This window comes from Eretmochelys imbricata, chromosome 3 (genome assembly GCF_965152235.1).
Source record: "Eretmochelys imbricata isolate rEreImb1 chromosome 3, rEreImb1.hap1, whole genome shotgun sequence".
In the NCBI taxonomy this organism is placed as follows: Eukaryota; Metazoa; Chordata; order Testudines; family Cheloniidae; genus Eretmochelys; species Eretmochelys imbricata.
Genome location: NC_135574.1, coordinates 113258296 through 113279283, shown reverse-complemented (window position 1 = coordinate 113279283; position 20988 = coordinate 113258296). Strand labels below are relative to the sequence as shown.

The following is a 20988-nucleotide window of genomic DNA, read 5'->3' as shown; positions in this document are numbered from 1 at the left end:
TAACTTGGCCAAACTTGGGTGGAGTTGCATGGTACAGTAAAAGGCACATTCCTGACACCAGGGTGATAGCCCTGCTCAATTTTAAGTTCTTGCACCAACTCCTCCTCCCCATCACGACTTCAGAAGGTACACAGTTGTAGCAGCAAGCCTCTTGAGGTTCTCAAAGACGGAATACATGGAGGGCACGCCTCTATCCCTAGCTCCTGCACAGAAGGGAAGTACAGAACCCCTTCTCTCTGCACTAAGTTTCCAATGTTGGGTAGAGACTTCTCAGCCCACCCTCCCAATATTGCTGCTAGCTAAGCTCCTCACAATCCCTTGACAATCCGATCCCTCCAATGTTACAGGGGTTCCCCTTGAAGAGTGTCAACTTTAAGTCTGACTCTCCATTTCCTGTTTTCCCAAGGTTTGTGTTCTGTTTATTCTTCTACTGTTAGCATTCTTGTAAGGGGAATGTAAATAGACTAACACTGAATTTCAAGGTTTAAGTTTTAGGAATTAAACTCTAAGAGCTAGTCCACAGTTAAAATTTAGATGAGACTAGCTATATCACTCAAGAGCATGAAAAATTCACACCCCCTGAGTGCCACAGTTAAACCAACCTAACTCCTTGTGTGGATGCAGGTAGGTCAATGGAAAAATTCTTCCTTCAACCTAGCTACCGTCGCTCAGAGAGGTGGAGGTGGATTACCACATTAATGAAAAAAAGTGCCTTCATTTTTTATATAAAGAATATGTAAAAGTTTTCACCATCCAGAGACTAAAAGGTAGCACCAAGTCCTGGAAGACAAGGCCATTTTACTGCAGAACTAAAACAAATGTCAAATTTATCTGTAAAAATTGCAAATTTGTACGAAAAGGATAAATCACTTTAGCAAAACAAGTTGCAAAATATACTAGCAATGTATTTTTTTAAAAAGCATTTTAAAAAGGCCAACTTTAACAGAGTCATATTATACAGATCAGCATATTGCCAAAGGTCCTGGAACTCCTTAATATTTAACTGTTCTATTTGGGGTAGAGGAGAACTGTACGAATGTGTTACACTTCTGTGCAAGTAGGTGTCGAAAATGTTGAGAAGTAGGAAACAGCTTTCTTTGTCTGTAAATTTTAAATCTAATAATTAAACTGCAAATATTTGCATCAACAGGCATTTAATGACTAACAACAACAGGTTACATTCACAAATACATCATGCCTTTGAAATATGATTTTACCTCCTTAGGTTTTTATGATCACACTCAGACTGGATATGGTTTTCAACTAGCACTATGGGATTTTTAAAAAAATAAACAGAAAAGTAAAACTTAATTGTGAAAAAATCTCAAGCTATTAGAAAAATCTCCCAATTCATCTGTTTACATAAAGGAAACCACTGGCAGCAAATGAGAATGCAACCTGCATCCATGAACATAATTAATATTACACACATGTATACACTTTTGTTGGTGAAGAGGAAAACAAATGTAACTACATTTTCTTAATTTTTTTCTAAATTACATGTAAAAGTATATTACCAACTCAAACGAAGCACTCAAACGTTAGGAAAAGCAACCTTCATTAGGCCCCCCTGTGCGTACGCACTATGGTACAGTCTTTAACTTACATGATTTTCACAGGACCCCTTCCTCACTCAGTGCACTGGGTAGACGATGCTCACTGAATGAGCTGCTTTCATCATCGTTATTCAACATACGGCCCAATGCCTTATTTACTGTACACTATTCAAACCCTGCTCTGAACAAGGTTTTATTAATTTCTTCACACCCTTTTCTATGGTGCTCATCACTATAGTATCTGACAACCATTAATTAATTTTCCTTCATAATACCCCTGTAAGATAATGTATTAGAACTGCCATTGTATAGATAGGCAATCAATGCACAAAGATTGTCAGAAGCATACACTATTCCACTGTGTCCAACTTGAGATGTCTATGGCCTAATTTTTCAGAGAATTTAACATTTTTTAGCACTTCATGTGTTCAGAGCACAACTCGTATTGACTTCAGTTGTAAATGTGAGCACTCAGCACATCCGCAAATCAAACCACAAGGTCTCAAGTTGGACATTCAGAAAATGATGAGCACACAATTAGTGATCACCTCTGAAAAGTTTCATTTAGGTGACTTTCCCAATATTCCATAGGAAATTGGTGGTAAAGATAAGGACAGAATCCAGTTCTCCAGGGTAGCATGCCTTAACCATAAGACTACCCTTTTTCTGCCTGCAGCCTCCTGCCTCATTCACTACACATCTTCCATCTTTGGCAACAAATGAGACAAAGAGGACTTACAGACAACAGCTTCATTTACTACACAACTCTGATTCATTCTCAGAGCACGCTCCATCCTGTGCCCCGAATGACATGGGATCCTGTGGAAGAAATAGTAGGTGATCATGTAATTTAAAGACTATCATAACACAAGAGCTCACGGAGTCCAAATTAAGACTGCACAGGCAACCTTTATTCTGTCATTTCCTAACTTCTGAATGCTTCATTTAGCAACCAAACATGTTAATGACCCTTTTTGTGTGTAATTTCAGAGGTTTCTAAAAAAGGAATCTGAAAAAAATTCCTTTGTGTGGAACCATACTGACTTTCCCATGGATCATCAGTAGAGTTGAGAACCCTTATAACCACAGCACAGACCTTTAACATTGAGTGTAGGGAAGTAACTGACAGCAGTAGTAGGTTGATGACCTCTATGTGGATGAATCACTAGAAGCAGATAAAGCACACACTTTGCAAGTGGATAGCAGACATTTGCATTCATCCTGCATTCTGTTCCAGGTTCTATGGGGACAGTGTTCTCTAGTGGGCACAGACCATCATACCTGTCCTCCAACAAACCCAACCCCTTCTGCCCTCCAGCCCATCCTCATCCCAGTCCACCAGCTGCCTCAGCAACTTGACCTAGTTCCCCATAACCTCAGTGTCTTGCCACAATCCACCCACAAGTCCCATGGCCCTTTGTTCCAGTCCTCACTCTCTTGCCACTCCTCAGGCCCAGTTACTCATCCCTCTGCATTCTAATCAGTCAGCTCCCTCCTCCTCCTGCTGGGGCACCTGCAGGGGGAGCACTGAGAACACAGGATAGCCTCCCTGTTCCCAGCAACACAACAGTCTCTGGCTACCGGGAAGAGCAATTGCAGGAAGAGTCCTACTCAGATTCTGTAGCCCAGGACTGGATTGTGCAAGTGCAGACAATCTTCAGTGAATTTAGCTGCAAAGCTCTAACAAGTCTCTACTGATAATATAACTGCTGAGGTTTTCAGAAGCTCATAAGCATGGCTAAATTTTCACAGGGACAGTAAAAGATACATCCCTGACTCCATGCCAAACTTCCTATCAAATTTCAAGTCCTGGGGCCAATGCACGGAGGTGCTAGAGCTTCTCAGTAGAACTGCTGTAGGAATTTTTTTTTTTTTTTTTTTAGTATGGGCAAAACTGTTTTCCCCAAACCATATTCTGAGACGCAACTGAACCATTTTGAGTGAAGTTTCCCCAAAAATATTCAACCTGAGGCAGATACCTACCATGGAACATGTCAGCCCAAATGAATAAAATTCGGCAAAATTATAACCAAGTGAAAAAAAAACAGTTACTAACCTTTCATAACTGTTATTCTTCAAGATGTGTTGCTCATGTCCATTCCATGTTAGATGTATGTGTGCTGCGAGGACCACTGCCAGAGATTTTTCCCTCAGTGGTATCTGTCAGGCTGGCTGTAGCGCCTTCCAGAGCTGCGTGCTTATGCACTGATATAAGGAACACTGTCGGCCCCGCACCCCCTCAGTTCCATCTGGCCAGTTGACTCCGACAGAGGGGCAGGAGGGTAGGTCATGAGCAACACATCTTGCGGAACAGTAGTTACGGAAGGCTAGTAACAATTTTAAATTCAAGTGCTTGCTCATGTCCATTCCATGCTAGGTGATTCACAAGCAGTACCCCGGGGAGGTGGGCTCGAAGTTCATGGCCACACTGACTGTAGCACTGCTCTGTCAAAACTGGGTCATCTCAGACCTGTTGGCTGACAGCATAGTGGGATGCAAAGATATGTACCGACAACCAGGTCACAGCTCTGCAGATGTCCTGGATTAGGACCAACACAAGGAATGCTGCTGACGCTGCCTGGGCTCTTGTGGAGTGAGCAGTTAAGATGACTGGAGGTAGGATCATTCACCTGCTTGTAGCAAGCCCAGATGCAGGCAATTATCCAAGACGAGATCCTCTGGGCTGACAAAGGTAGCCCTCTCATCCTTTCCACTATTGCAATGAAGAGTTGTGTGGATTTGCAGAAGGGTTTATTCCTCTCAATATAAACGGCGAGGAGGGCACATCTAAAATCCAGCAAATGAAGCCATCATTCCTCAGGGCGCTTGAGAGGTTTCAGGAAGACGACTGGTAGGAAAATGGCCTGGTTGTTATGGAAATGTGACACCACCTTTGGTAGGAAGGCTGAACGGGACAAGGCTGGACCTTGTCCTTGAAGAACACTGTGTAGGGCGGTTCTGACGTAAGGGCCTTGATTTCAGAGACTCTGGCTGAGGTGATCACCACCAGGAAGGTGACTTCCAAGAGAGAAGTAGCAGGATGCACAATACTAATGCCTTAAGGAGGGACCCACGAGCTTTGACAGAACCAGGTTTAAATCCCCTGAGGGGAGATGGGGGCTTGCAGACCTGAGGATACTCTCTCCAGCCCCCTGAGAACATGGACCTTCCTTTCACTGGAGGGTGGAAGGCTGAGATGGCTGCTAAGTGCACTCTAAGAGATGAGAGGGCCAGGCCTTGCTGCTTCAAGTGGAGCAAATAGTCTGAGATAAACTGAAGAGAAGAAAGAGATGGAGATAGAGCATGTTCAGAAGCCCAAAGAGAGAAAAGCTTCCACTTGGTAGCCCTGATGGAAGGCTTTCTACTGCCTAACAAGATCTGCCAAACGTATTCCAAGCAAGTCTGTCCTTCAAGATTCAGCCATACAGCATCCATGCAGTTAGGAGGCTCAGCTCAGGCGAAGCAATGAGCTTTGCAAGTGATCTTGTCAAATCAGTTCTGGATGGAGTGGAAGCAAGAGAGCGGTTGTCACCAAGAAATCCAGGAGCTGAACCAATGCTAGTGTGGCCAAGCCAGGACTATCAGAATAACTCTCGCCTTGTCCCGTTTGATTTTAGGACTTTGTGAATGAAGGGGATTGGGGGAAAACTAGCAGGTCTGTCCACGGGAGCAGGAAAGCATTGGAAATGGAGCCTGGACTGTGTCCACGCAGCAAACAAAACTGATGGCATTTCCTGTTCTGCCTGGTAGTGAACAGGTCCACCTGGGGAGGCCCCCATCTTTGGAAGATGAATCTGGTGACCTTTGGGTGAAAGGACCACTTGTGGTGAGAGGAAAAAACTTCTGAGGTGATCCATCAGTACATTCTGGGCTCCCAGGAGAAGTGACGCCTTGAGATGAACTGAGTGCTTTGCACAGAAGTCCCACAGACGGATGGCCTCCTGACACAAGGCCAAAGATCGAGCTCCTCCCTGTTTGTTGATGTAAAATATGGCTGCAGTATTGTCTGTCAGAACCTGCACCACTTTGCCTGAGATTTGGGGAACACACACTTGGAATGCTAAGCATACAGCCCTGAGCTTCCTGACGTTTATGTGCAGAGAGAGTTCTTCTTGGGACCAGAGGCCCCGAGACCTGAGGTAGTTGAGGTGGGCTCCCCACCCTAGGTGTGACGCACCTGAGACTAAGACAATCAATGGTTGAGGGGTAACAAAGGGCATCCCCATTATTACCGATCTCGGGTCTTTCCACCAGTCCAGGGAGGCGAGGACCAGAGGAGGAACTATGAGCACTGAGTCCAAGTAGTGTCTGCTCAGGGAGTAAACTGACACTAGACACATCTGGAGGGGCCTGAGGCACAGCCTTGCATGCTAAACCACATAAGTACATGTCACCATGTGCCCCAGTAGCTTGAGGCAAACCTGAGCTGTTGTGATTAGGTGGACAATGACACTGGATATCAGGTCCAACATGGTCTGGAATGGGCCTCCGGCAGGAAGGCCCTGCCCTGGATTGAGTTGAGCACTGCCCCAATAAATTCTGTTCTCTGAACTGGGACAAGAGTTGACTTCTGCTAGTTTATCAGTAGGCCCAGTGCTTGGAAGGTGACTTGGACCATGCTGATGTGTTCTGTACTTGAGCCTGTGACCGACCTTTTATCAGCCAGTCATCGAGGTACAGGTAGACTTGTTCACCTTGCCACTTGAGGAAGGCTGCTACGACCACCGTACACTTCGTGAAAACCCAAGGGGTTGCCAATAGACCAAAGGGAAGAGTGGTGAATTAGTAGTGGTGTTGACCTTCTATAAATCTGAGAAATCTTCTGTGCCATGGAAGACAGAAATGTGAAAGTATGTGTTATTTAAGTCCAGGGTGGCATACTAGTCTCCTGGATCCAGGGAAGGAAGTATGGAGGCAAGGGAGACCGTGCGGAACCTCAGCTTCTTGAAGATATTTTTTGAGGTGACACAGGTCCAAGATGAGCCAGAGGCCCCCTTTGGTCTTTGGGATTAGGCAATACCAGGAGTAAAACACTTTCTCTCTCTCAAGTATTGAAGAACCTCCTCCACAGCCCTCATACGTATGAGGGATTGCATCTCCTGGACAAGGCGATGCTTGTAAGAAGGGTCCCTGAAGAGGGACGGGAATGGGGGATGGAAGGGAGGGAGGGATAAAAACTGAAGGGTATAGCCAACTGTCACTGTACTCAGGACCCAATGTTATGTATGACCATGCTGGCCTGAAGAGTTACAGACAGTCCAAAAATAAAAAGGGGGGCGGATCTGAAACGGTGACTGATACAGAGCCCTCGGGCGCACATTCAACAGCCTGCTTGGCTTGTCGGAGTATCTCTGAGACTCCAACTGGGAGGCTGAAGTGGACGGGAATGGTTGGTGCCGTTTATAACCTCTCCTTTTTCTTTTGTAGGGCTCCTGTCTTGGAGCCACAGAGAACTGAGGAGGCTGCTGGGGCCTGAAGTGCTTCCTAGAAGCTGAAAGAGCATAATGGCCAAAGGATCATAGTGTGGCCCTCGAGTCCTTCAGGCCGTGAAGTTACATGTCCATCAGGTCCAAAAACAGAAGAGCCTTTGAAGAGGAAGTCTTGGACAGACTGTTGGACCTCGTGAGGAAGGCTGGAGGACTGGAGCCAAGAACGCCTCATGGTGTCAACGGAGGCCGTTGTCCTGGCTGCAGAGTTGACAGCATCCAGAGCTGCCTGGAGTGAGGTCCTGGCTGCCACAGTCTTACCCTCCTCCAAGACGGCGGTGAACTCCTGCCTTGAATCTTGGGGCAGGGAGTCTTTAAATTTAGCTAAGGAGTCCCACAGATTAAAATCGTATCTCCCCAGCAGAGCTTGCTGGTTGGAGACATGTAGTTGAAGACAACAGGTTTATTCAACAGTTCTTCTGAAATGGTGTAGTCTGTGTCTTTTTGCTTAGGGGTAGCGCTTGACTATCCCTTTCATTTTCTGCAGGCCACCAAAGGCATGCGAGTACAGGTATTTGAACCTGCCTGCTGACACACAATACTATTTCTCTGCCCTATTTGAAGTGGGGGGCAGAGAAGGAGTTTGCCATAGGGCCTTGCCAGGTCCCATCACCGCCTCATTAATGAGCAAGGTCACCTTGGAGGGAGCTGGAGCAGCCAGGATATCACTAAGGCTGTGTGATGTCTCTTTGAGCTCCTCAATTTCCAGACCCAGGTTCGCAATGACCTGCTTAAAAAGGCCCTGATGGACTCTGAAGTTATCATGACAAAGCAGGTTACTGAGTCTCACAACTGCCCTGTCTGGGGTGGATGAGGAGAAGTGTCTTCCTATTCCTCAACTATGTCCACTGGAGCCATCTCCTGGACATGGGTACCTGAGTTGGGGTCTGGTGCCAAGTGGGAAGGAGCAGTAGCCCATCTCTTGGAAACCACCAAGCAGGAGTAATAGAAGGGAGGACGCGGTACTGTGGGAAAATCCCAGGGGTTCCAGTGAGGCCACTGCATTGGCCACTGACCCACTGTCCAGGTGTTGGCACGAGGACTGTCACTGAAGTCTGGTGGTGCATAAGCTGGGTACTGGGATGCATTTTAGGAGGCACGTAAGGTTCCCCTTCAGACTCAGAAGAGGAGTCTTCTCTCAGAGACCTTTGTGAATCGGTACCTGCTTCTACCTCCATACCACGCTGGGGTTCCAGGGACTGGCAATGGACTGGTGATTGAGATGCCAGATCAGGGAAGGCTTGCCCCTAGAGGGTGCCGGGGGGTCCAGTGCTGGGAAGGAGCCCGACACTCCTTGTTTCCTCCTCCTTCCGGTCACCAGAGCTGATAGGTGTCCCATTGGAGTTGAAGGGACCGGCAGAGAAAGAAGGTCCCTAGCCACTTGGAAAGCCTTTAGGGTTGATGGCATTGTCAGATTGCTGGCACAGCAGTGGCTTCTGGGAGTCGGTGGAGAGTCCTGCACCGGACTAATGCTCTAGGCAGAGTCGACAGTGCCATTGCGGGCCCAGAGAGGCAGAATGGCCTGGCACAGGTCTCACTGTGCTGCCTTCTCCCCACTTGTCTCTATTCCGCACTGGCGAGTGCCCTCTGTTGGTTCGCAGCTTCTTGTGCTTCTTTCTTGGCACCAGAGTGTGAACGGTGCACGGAAATGCTCAGTGCTGGGGAAATGCTTTGCACCAAAGCTGAAGTACTTGATGCCAAATTGGAGTGGCTTCGCTCATATTGGTCTGAGGGTGGCTTCCATGAGGATAGCCTTCAGCCTAATGTCTGTCCTTTTTAGTGCAGGGTCTGAAGTCCCGACAGATCTGGGAGTTTCCCCCAAGCACTTTAAGTAGCTGGAGTGCAGGTCATGCACAGGCATAGGTTTGTCTCAAGGCTTGAAGCTCGGAGCATACCTGTCCCCTGGGGCAAAAAAGTGCCTCAACGATAGGAACTATCTATTTACACTAACGATATACACGAATGCTAACTACAAAAAATTACAAACGAAGATAGAGTCCAAAAACCACTGGGAAGAAAGCAAGAAAGGTTGTTTCGGTAACCATCCCGGGCGTAAGTTGAAACTGAGAGGTTGTGGGGCTGGCAGCATCCCTTGTACCAGTGCATAAGTGCGTTGCTCCAGAGTGCGTTAGAGACGGCCCGACAGATACCACTGAGGGAAAAATTTTCAGCAGTGAACATGACGGGCACACACCTAACATGGAATGGACATGAAAAGAAGAACATGGTCTTATTATGAAAAGTATCAGGCAACCTTACCGACAGATGTTGCTACCTGCACCACCTATAAGCTTAAAAATTAAGCTGCTTTGTGATATAAAAGACCCAAAATTTAGGAACAACAGTTAAACTTCTAGTTGCTTGGACTGGGCAGATAAATCATGATCATGCATCTCAACTTCTGAATGATTTATAAGTGTAGCAAAAGATTAAAAAAAGCATAGCAGCTGAGTGGAAGAAAATACGTTCTGGAAATCTGGAGCATTCCTCTGAATACAGAACACTTGAGCAGCATTACACATGAGTATAGAGGAGAACAGAAGCCCCCACTAAATAGAGGAGAAGGGACTTACCCCATAAAGTCAGTGCAGAGACAGCTCCTGTCACACAGCTTCATGCTAAGACCATAACCCACACCATGCATTGGCCTTTCGTCTCTGAAAACTTGTATTACACATTACAATTGTGTATTACTTAATACACAATCGGGGTTCAGTGTACGTGGGAATCAGCACTTTTGGAGGATGAATTAGTTCCTATGCAATCAGCGACCCTGAAGCAGCACTGGGCACAGGGAGCTTTCCCTGGTCATGACGCATCAGCTGTTGATTGTAGGAGTAGCTAGTACCATAGTAGGAATCATTCGGTATTCAAAGCTAGGTCTGGTAGGAGCTGCATGCAGCAGAAGCCAGTACCACAAATATTGTCTCAAGAAAGTCAGAACAGAAGAAAAACTGTACCAGAAATGCAGATCATTTGAACAGTATGATCATTATATAGATGCAAGATTTATTTTCCTCCTAATGTATGTTTAACAAAAATACTAATGGGGATGGGATTTAAACACCACAGCATTCAAGAACCCCCTAATCTAGACAAGGCGTGCACAAGCTACTTCAATATTAAATTTACCTCATAACAGTTGATCTGAACAATGTTTACAGTAATCTTGGAACAAGTCTTATGTCAATTTCTTTTAATGCTAAATTGGTTGACAATAATTGAAGGGTCTCAAGAAGTTTTGTATCCTAATAAGTATTGGAAGGCTCAATCTGCATCATTTTCAAATTATTATTGTATTACTATAATCCTACTCCTCTCCATGTTAACAAAATACACAAAATATAAAGACAAGAATAGTGGGATTAACAAGAGGAGTCCTTATCACTACACAATTCATTTGCTTTTCATGTAATCTCATCCCCTTTCGTTCACCACACTACTATTTAGGCTTTAACTTCTTTGGGATTGGATTCTTTTTCATATTTGTTTATAACATTATATAAATAATACAAGTAATATAACTTCAAACATCCTTATGGATGTCTGACAACAGAAAATGGCGAGATAAAAAATTCACTCCTATTCAAATAGCTTCCAAAGTCTAGATTCCTCACTTTCTATATAACATTTGCAAAATGAACTATTAATAAGGAAAGCAATATTCAATGGGAACAGTGCCTATCAACTGTAATCTGATTCAACAACCTGTCAGTATGTCTGGACATTTGATTTGTTTAAAATCAATTGAAAAATGAGAAATTTTTTCAGAACAATCTATTAAAATGAAGTAACCACCCTTCTAGTCTGGTAAAGTAAAGAATTCTATCCCATCTGCTAACTCAGAAAAGGCTCCACAGAACAGAAAGTGATTATTGATAATTGAACACAAAACAACAGAACCTCTATTTTACCGTCAGGTAATCAGTTAAACCTGCCTTTACCATGCAAAGTTAAGGAAGGATTGAGTCAAATGTGTGTTAACTATAAATTTGTATTTCTGATTTAGAATATACTCCAGAGTGCAATGAACAGGAGTTATTGTGTCAATTCCAAAATGGCTGATTGGTGGTTCTTGTTTTGCCCTGAAATGTAACTATTGGGCCAGATAACTTGGTAAAAATCTCTGCAATTTATATTAAGAATATTACCTTGTGTGTAGGCAGCATCATCGGATCCCACACTCAATTTCCGTGCATCACTGATCCTATCCACATGTGCTAAAACAGGGTCAGTAAGATGCTGGATACCCTCTGGTTCTGCATAGTGATCAGGAAGGTTTAGAAGATTTGTAGGTTCAAAGGTTGGGGATACTACCCCTGGTGAAACTGCAGGGGGTTTATTTGGAGAAACTGTAATTTTAAAAGTATATTTTGTGTTAGGCTGCGTGACCACTACGCGAGGAGAGGTTGCAGTGGTGTTGTTGCCCACTGCTCGACTCTTGGGTGGATGGTGATGAATAAATGCAGGACCCATGCTTACTTGACCAGACATATTCCTAGAGGTGGTAGTTACACCAGGATTTGTTGATATGAAGAGTGTTGGTTGGTTCCGCACAATTTGCTCATCTCCGGTTGTGGCATTTGCTGAAATGTAGACCTTAGGTTGACTGCGTGTGATCACTTCATCAGTATTTGGTGGACTGGCAGCTATGTAAACAGTGGGTTGACTTCTACTTAACGTCTGGCTGTTGAGGGAAGAAGGATTAGTGGAAGTGCGAGGACCAGATGAACGCAGCTTTGAAGAATTGTTTCTTTGTGGTGGTTCAAGTTTGATTTCAATTTGGTTTTTGCGAGGTCCTGTTGAGATATTCTGAATGTTATATTGGCTATGGGTAGCAGACTGTGAACTACCAGATGAATGAATCATGGGTGCTTGTGGAGTAGTGGGTGAACTGATAGGCATATAAACATGAGAAGTCTGGTGGCCTTGTTGGTTTGGCTGTGATGATTGTTGTGATGAGGTATGTGGCAGAGGACTGGATGTAGGAAGAGTAGTCCAGGGACTTGGTTGTGAAGGCTGGTAGACTTGCTGAGGATGCATGGGATTAAACTGAGACACCCAACCTGGATGCTGCTGTGTCTGTCGAGCTGTACCACTTGGAGTTGTAATATAAGGCCTAATATAGATAGAATTTCCCTGTGGACTATTAAGTACAGGTGGAGGTACACCATGTATGTGCAAAGACGTAGGGGTATTGCGACCAGGCTGAATATTGGGGGCTAAAGTTACCATAATGGGGTTGAACCTGGGTGTTTGCTGAGAGAGGCTAGATGCTCCTTTGCTGCCTATGTGAAATCCCAGGTGTTGTCCTGGATTAGAAGTACTAACTGTATTAGCCATTCCAAAGACATTAAATCCCTGTGGAACTTGAGCTGGTGCTGTCTGTGGTTCCTGCTGAAACAGTTCACTGTTGGGCTGACTGCCTTGAAGATGTCCATCACTTATGCTGTGAGCTAAAGTCCTACTTCCATTCATTCTACTTCCTTCCCGTCCATGGTGATACACATTCTGTGACTGCAAATCCAAGTTAAGAGATGTCATGTGATTTCGTAGTCCAGGAATCCCAGAATCATCCGAAAAACCTAGGTCTCCTTCACCGTAGAGATACTTCGTGCTCTCCTGAGACAGAACTGCACAACAGGCATCCAAGTTATTATTATTCTATAAAAAAAAACAGAGTTTGAAGTTATTGATAAAATAAGGTCATATGCTTACATTGTATCATCATTAAAAAATTACTATGCAGCATCAAATGAAAAGCTTTGGGTTGTTGGCCAGCACAGCTGCTACACATGCATGAGGGGCTTGCATGTGAAGCTTACTATTATGAGAACTGTGACTCACTCCCTGGCACCAAGGGCAGAGATCTGCATTGTTGCTGCAGTAGTGACAGGGAGATCCTTGACAAGCTAATACGGTATGGTACTTCTTGGATGAATACTTTTGCTATTCTTCCCCACTTTCAGAACAATCTTCAGCATTGATCAAGACTCTGCTGAGGGGGAAACTGACAGAAGGATTGACTTCACAGTACCTGTATATTACGGGTAAATAACTTGAAAAACAAAAACAAAATATGTTTATTTTAAATGTTTTCCAAAATATTTTAAAGATTGATTTCATAACGTAATACCATCTGCTGAATATAAAATGGCAAATTTATAAACAGAAGAAACATGCAGATTAAGGAAAGTGCAGAAGAGAACATTAAAGATACGTCAAATAAGAATTTAATTTGAACAAACAGCAGCAGCATATGAACAATCTATTTCACAAGATGAAACACTTTAAATAGAAGAAATATTGATTACAGTGGTATATTTAAATATTCATACTGTGTCTACCAAAATTCCCCTAATAGTCCACTACTTTCAAAAGCTTAACAACAACCTTTTCTTTGGGATAAACTTAACACACAAACTTGAATCTGAGGACATTTAAAAAAATGTAAATGGTAATAATCTATAAAAATAAATGAGCAAAATGTGTTTTTTGCTTACCTCGAACCGAGGTAATCAGAAACCCATAACTGACTAGTTATTTGGTTTTTTTTTAAAAACAGTTTAAAAAACAAACTATGCACACTCTTCACTTTTTTCTCTGACTTAACTGGGGGGATCTTAGAGCTTTCAACTAACCTTCTTTAAAAGAAATTAAAAAAAGATTATTGAAATTATTCAGTTTTCTGTCCTGAACCCATAATCATTCTCTTTCATCTGTTCATATTTTTATTCAATTTTCATACAGTCTATCTAAAGAAAACAAGTATACTTTAACATATATTCTTTTGTAAGTCAAGTGACTAGTATGCCATGACTTCTACCGAAACCAGTAATTATAATCAAATGTATTTTGAACAAGCAAGCTGTACAAAAAGATAAATACATGCAAATGAACTAGAAAAAAATAGAGATATCAAGGAGAACAACATATGCCACACTAGAATAATAAGAGTACTGTCCAAAAGTACAGCTCTCACTACTTCTATCGGCAAGACAAATTAACTCACGCTATATGCTTTCTATCAAATTACTTTTATTAAGTAGCAGACAGAGGGCCCAACCAGGATCAGAGCCTCTTTGTGTTAAGCACCCCACCGAATCATAGACCATTGTTACTCTGAAGAGTTTATAATCTAAGATGCAACAAAAGTAAGGGGAGGAACAGTAACAAGAAAATGTTTATACAGGCCAGATGCATACACAGCTTGATCCTTTTGAGTCTTTTAAAGAAATACATTATAAAATAAAGATAACAGGACAGGAGCCCTAGTGGCCATCTACCTAGCCATTATGGTAAAGCGCTTTGAGAGCCAATTAAAAACGTTATATAAAGAGCTAAGTATATTATTAGTTGGCAATTTCTGAGAGCTCTGAGGTTTGAGAGCTATGAAGAAGGACAAGTTAGTAGTATACATACTAGCTTGGGCTGGGTGTTCCAGGGATAATGGGAGACATGGAAGAAGGCATGAAGGTGCCTGTGGGAGAAGCAGAGAAACGGGTAATGGAAGCTCGCACTGGAGAATGGTGTTGTAGGGGGAACACTAAGATACAGAAGTGGGAAGTACCGAGGAGCTAAAACATGAGGGGTTAAAGGTGAGGACCAGAAGCTTGTACTTCATGGAGTAGAGAACGTAGAGCCAGTAAAGGCACAAAAAGGGTGACAGACAGAATAATGGGCCAGAAAGATCTTAGCAGCAGAATTTTGAATGGAGCTAGGAAAACAGAGTGGATACTGAGAAGACCATAGAAGGAAATAATACAGAAATAACTAGCCAAGCTTGCGAGGCCCATAGGCACAACTTGATATTTTTTTTGCTTGGATGTAACGCAATAACTTTTGAATGCTGAAGCCAATCAATTCCAAAATTTCAGGTACTCTCAACATCAACAGATAGAACCCTACTGATTTTTATGAAAACCAGAAAACCCAAAAGGAGGAAGTGGAGGAACATCTGTATACAAAGTCACACTTCTAACAACCTGTTTATTGTCTATAGACCAAAGAAGGGTTTGACGGCAGAAATGAACATAATGCCCCTCATTTTAGCTCTGTCCACATCCAACTGAGTTTAAAATGTTGACACAATGAAAGAGAAAGACAAGAGGAAAGGAGAATAACAATGTTGGGAGGGGGACAGGAAATAGGGGCACACAGAACCTCTGACTGGAGGAATGGGGACACATACAAACCTCTTGGCATGAAGTAATGTTGGACAGAGCCCCAGGAGGGCAGAGAGGGTAATGGAGGGCACACAGCGCATATGAAAAAAAGGGGATTGTAACTAGCTCCTGAAATAGAGGGGGGCTCATAAGCTTGTAGGGGAGAATGGAGAGATTCAAGGAGTCCCCGATGTGCGCAATAAATTTGGCCGACAGAAGCAAGTGTGCAACCCCCTAGTTTAAACAGGCTTATACTGTGTCCTATTCACCTTTCAACTAGCCCTCTACTTTCAAGGTAAAATATACAAAGAGTAGATATGTTGACAGTGAAGTGTTCTGCTTAACAACAGCTTTCTTATATTGTGCTTTTTGTGAACCAATATTAGCTACTCCACTGTAAGTTGCAACTGAGTTTTCAATATAAGCTTAATTTTGAACCCCTCTTCTAAAATCCACACCAAAAAAAACAATAATTTTGGCCTAAAAACTGATGGGGGGATTTGGAACAGATGTAGAATTTTTCTGCACAATTTAAAGTGATCCGGACAAGAGAATCCTGAAGTCAAGTTTTTTTTGCCATTCTGTAGGAAAACCCAAATTAGATGAAGCATAACTTAGTTTCTGGGACTTTCCAATTGAAACCTAGAAACCAGGAACAAATTTAGTTGATCAAGACTAGTTTAAAAAGTTCTCATCTTTTGATTTTGTAATGCTTCTATGGAATGTCTGCTCTGACAAGCTTAATATAAAAGGACTGCTAAGATCATTTAAAAAAAAATTAATCTATAGCCCATTTCTTTACAGAGAAAATTTCCACTAGAAGGCTGGCTAGGGCCCATCTACAGATCAACCTCCTTTCCCGCAACCTTCACCTCCAAGGCTACCCCTGGCATCTGCACCCCCCCCCGTGCATGTGCCCCACCCTCAGAGGCTAGATCTCAGTGAATCTATATGAAGTACTGAAGAAAAAGGGAAGCAGAGAGTAAAGGTAAAAGTATGTTAGTTTATAAACAAGCCTGAATAAGTACTTGTAATTGAAGGGAAATGAAGGTTTGTTATATATACACGTAGAGAAAGATTGCTCTGTATATTCACATTTAAAAATATTACATCGCCTAATAGTGCCTAACAGTAGAACCTCTCCAAGAAGTGTCCATTAGATCAGAGGTTCTCAAACTGGGGGGTGAGCCCCCTCGGGGGCGCAGAATGCATTCGAGAGGCTGGGGGGAGCATGAGACACTTTAGTAAAAAAACCCCAAAACTTATTTCACCCATTTTACCCACAGCAATGAATAACTAGCAAAGTTGATTCCTCCAGACATATCAGGTCCTCAGATAGTGCTGTGCATTTTGACAGATTTCTGTTAAGCTTGCATAGCATTATATCAAGTCATCACCATCTGTACGCTAATCAGTTTGCTACGACATGGTGTGCACATTTAATTGTAAGCATACATCACAATCACAATTTTGCTTTTGCTCTTATTACAATGGATCATTGGGTCTATTTGACCTTATGGTTTTTAATATTTAGTGAGAGTCCCATGGTGATTTTTTTAAAAATCGGTATACGTACTTGTGCGGTGGGGGGTGTATACTACAGATGCAAAGAAGAGGGGTGCAATCAAATAAGTTTGAGAACCCCTCACTGGAGCGCTCTGAAAAGCCTCCCTCCCCTCCATGGCTCCAAATGTTCTTTAGACACTGTTACATAAGGACGCACAGTGCCCTCTACCCCCTCAGTTCCTTCCACCACCAACACATAGACAAAACAAAAAGGGACTGAGAAAGAAGGGAAGGTGGGTGGGAAGCGTGAACATACAGAGCCATCTCAAAGCACTCTATATGTAAGTAACCTTCATTTCTTCAAGTGGCACTGCACACTGCCATTGTAATAAGTCAGCAGATGGTGCCTAAGTGCATGCAATCAAGTCCAGAAGGATCAGTGGTCTATGCCTTGGGGCAATTAACCAGAGGATTCAAGTCAGTTGGGAGGAACCTCAAGGTGATTGCCATCTTTGTAAAGCGTGTGGGTGTGGCCCCAGTGAAAGGAAGGAGGACTGTGTTGCCCTAGATAGGGATGTGCATAAGCCCAGGGAAAAGAACTTGTGATGGACACTGCATCAGAAAGTATCTTGTGTTTGGATACCTCCTCTATAGCATTATAAGAAGCAACTTCTATTTTCAGAAGTGCAGAATAGCCTCACGAGAAGCCTTCATTTGCTGATAAAATGGGCGAGCCTGTTCCCAAACAGAGAAAGGGAAGGATCGTTGCTGATTGGTTCTTGACTCTCAACCCTCATATCAAATCTATTTAGGCCTTGATTTAAAAAAAAAAAAAAAAAAGACTTCTTTTTATTCTGGCTCTGGAACGATGAAGCCTGCTGAGTTCTGTTGATGTCTTTAATTTTATGAGAAATAAGCCAAAGACTACTGTGAATAAAATGGTCTCTGATAACAGAAAGGAGTAGATCTCCTGCTAGTAGAAGAAACCAAGTCCAAAGAATGGGCTTTCGATCTTGCCTCCTTCAACTTCTCCAGCAACTCATCTTTCTTTTCACTGACAAGATCTCCCCTTTGAAGGGAAGGAGATCTTCCATTTGAATTCTAGTATCCAGAGCCAAAGAGGAGGAATGAAGCTATGTATTTCTCCTCAGGGTAACTGCAGAAGCCAATGCTGTAACGGAAGAGTCTGAGGCACCAAGGGAAATCCTGAGAGTGATCTTTGCCACATTTTGACCCTCCTCTAGGATTACATTTTCCCCTCTTCTTTTGTCATCTGGCAAATCATGCCCCCAAAATGCCAACTTTTCCCACAGGTGGAATAGATAGCAGGCCATAACAGCTTGGTAATTTGTCTCCCTATATTTGCCACCCTAATACCAAGACATGAAGAGGAGAACATCTCCTTCCCCCTTCTATCACTGGGGTGAAATGTGTCTATCCAGACCTTGATTTGCAGCAGCCACTACCAGTGAATTAGGTACAGCATGCATATGAAAACCTCTCTGAGGGTATCTGATGCAATTTGTCTGCCTTCTTGGATATAGGTTGGCAGGAATGGACCACACAGTCTTACAGGCTGGAGCGTCAAAGTTTAGTAAGGACATCGTACTCTTGGAGGTACCCCAAGAATATTAATCACCGGATGAAATGCCTCCTTCACAGGCACGGAAGACCGATTCAAAGTGGACATCATGCAATCCACTAAATCATGAAACTGCAGAGGATTCTCAGAATTGGAAAAGTCAGTCCCACATGCTCATCTGCTGAAAAACCAGAATCACAGTCTATACCACCTCCTCTTTTTGAATAGAAGCATGCTATCTTCTCATCCTCTTCCTCAGACTGATCCTTTACAGGTGAAGATGATGCCAACCTCGGAATTGGTGAAGCTTGTCTGTTTCTCAAGTCTCTCTACTTCTCACTCAAATCTGAGGAATGCTCAGAAGCCAAAGAGTGCACATTAGCTACCAAAGTGAAGTCTTCTTTGGAATTTAAGATAGACCTAAAACTTGAGCAAGGGTTGAGGCTGGAGCCAAACATTTGGATGGCACAGGATCCAGATACTCAAATCTATCTTCTTGGCTCCTGAAGCTGAGACTAGAAGCAACCTTTGGCTTCAGAACCATAGAAGCTCTGTCTGACACGCAGGATCTGGCACTGCTAACATCTGTCACCTTCTCCGGAACAAAGACAGCTAAGTACCAATAGAGTGTCCCTTGGTTCCAACTTCAAAAGCCTAACTGCTGGAGCAGCGGGAACTATAGGTGGACCCACTGAAGGTTCCAATTTCCTGGAACCATTAATCTGCATTGACTTCTTGGAAGAAGTGACAGAAGCTGACTGGCCAGATACAGAGGATTTAGCCTCAAGGGCCTCCTTAAGGAGAAGCATCTGCAAACTATATTCCTCTCCTTGCAAGCTCCAGCTGCTGAAGTCTGGAAGATGGAATACCAAGGAGAATGGTCATCCAACATCTGGAAGATAGCAGGGTACGAAGCTTCTTGAATCCCACTTCTTCAGTTCTGCCATAACCTGGAATTGTGCTAACTACCTACCTAACAACCTATACTTATCACTATACTATAATAGAAAACTAACAATCAACACTAAGAATGAAGGAAAGAACTTCAGAGCTGAAAGGACTGGAGGGGTTCACTTCCATCAATGGCAAGTAGTTGGAACGAACTGAGGTGGTAGAGGGCGCTGCACTCCTTACATAGTTATGCCTTCAGAACTTTTGGAGATCCTGAGGGGAGGGGTAAAAAGGGGGCATGAGAATGCCGTAATGGAAAATGTTTAGGGAAGGTTCTACCATTTGGCAGCACTTGGCAGTACAATATCCAGGAGTGGGACTATGCAGAGTCTTCTCGAAGAATGTTCTCTTTACAAGAGCAGATTAACATATTCAGGAAGTGGCAGGAGCAATAAGGAAAGGGCCAAGTCAGAGGACTATTATGGAAAAAAGATAGGGAAACTGCCTTCCAAATTTCTGCCCACTTGAGAAAAAGTATGTTAAAATAAATGTAAAATAAACATAAAAATCCAGCTTATACAATAGTCATAATATTTAGACAATTCAAAACTCCACTTTACTCAAGTGTACAAGAGATAAAATTCACTGACCAGTACCATATATGGACTTGAAAGTGCTACCTTAAGACTTCTCCATCAGTCTTAACTCATAACTTCCTGGCTTAAGTGAGACTAAGCCAATACTGAAGTAGTTGGAGCCTCACTGTTATCTTAGTCAAATCAGAGCACATTAAATTACAAAGAAAGTCACTGACCTGGTAGAATTCTATCTGTGTGTATTTATGGAGTCAGCTCAGCCAGATGCCTTCCACCAGATTCGGGGCTGCCACCATAAGGGAACTTTGAGCTCCCCTGCCCAAGTCACTATGCTACCAGAGCAGATCCAAAAAGCTCTTGCTGCTGCAGCAACAGCTATGGAGTACTTTCTGCCTCTCTGCACTTGGAAGGAATCATAACTTCCCAGGAAATGGAGTCCACTGCAGCCCAAGGCACTGGAGGACCCTCACACTCCCCACTGGATAGCCCCATTTATGGAACTCATAACATTAATTACTTTATGTACTTAAAGCTAAATAACTCCGTCATTTAAAAACTTTAGTGAAATGCAATTGTCCATATTATGAACACATGACCTACCCTACAAAAACAAATTTAAAAAAATTGTACTCACAAAAGCAAGGCGACAAACAGCAGCAGTGCAGGGGTGCTATTTCTTGCACACTTCTGCCACACACTTCTGTTATGTGCCAGACCCTAATTCTCTGGTTCCGGACCCCTCCCTCAGTAGAAAAAAAAATCAACCATATCAAATTTTGCCATATTTTGTGATGAGAAGGAGGCTGCCTAGTGTAAGACCTATCATAAACAGACTCCAGAAGATAAAGATATAATGCACGTGACTAAGCAAATGTATCACCTCACTCCAGTATGCCATTTTTAATGTTAAAAGAACTTAACAGCATTTGAAATAAAAAAATTAGTACTTTGCAGACGCAGTCTGAAGCACAAGCATGGTGCCATGCAATTTGAAGAGCAGATATAGTAACACCATGGATTGGTCCATTTTCTACTCCTGGGGGAATTCTGTGCCAAAAAATTAAAAATTCAGCACACAAAAAATTAAAAATTATGTGCACAATTATTAACATTCTGCAAAATTCTGCATATTTTGTCAAAATAACACAATATAATCACACCAGTTTCAATTATTTTTGATCATTTATTTCAAAATACCTGTCAGCA

The 20988-nt window shown here is 43.0% G+C and overlaps 1 protein-coding gene across 3 annotated transcripts in view; it reads right to left on the bottom strand.

Moving 5' to 3' along the window:
• Positions 1–20988, bottom strand: part of TAB2 (TGF-beta activated kinase 1 (MAP3K7) binding protein 2) — a 142821-nt gene that overhangs the window by 19856 nt on the left and 101977 nt on the right. For all 3 annotated transcript variants that reach the window (XM_077813183.1, XM_077813184.1, XM_077813185.1), the window contains one exon: positions 11194–12706. In XM_077813183.1, the coding sequence (XP_077669309.1) occupies positions 11194–12706 (1513 nt within the window). The remainder of the gene's footprint in view (positions 1–11193; positions 12707–20988) is intronic.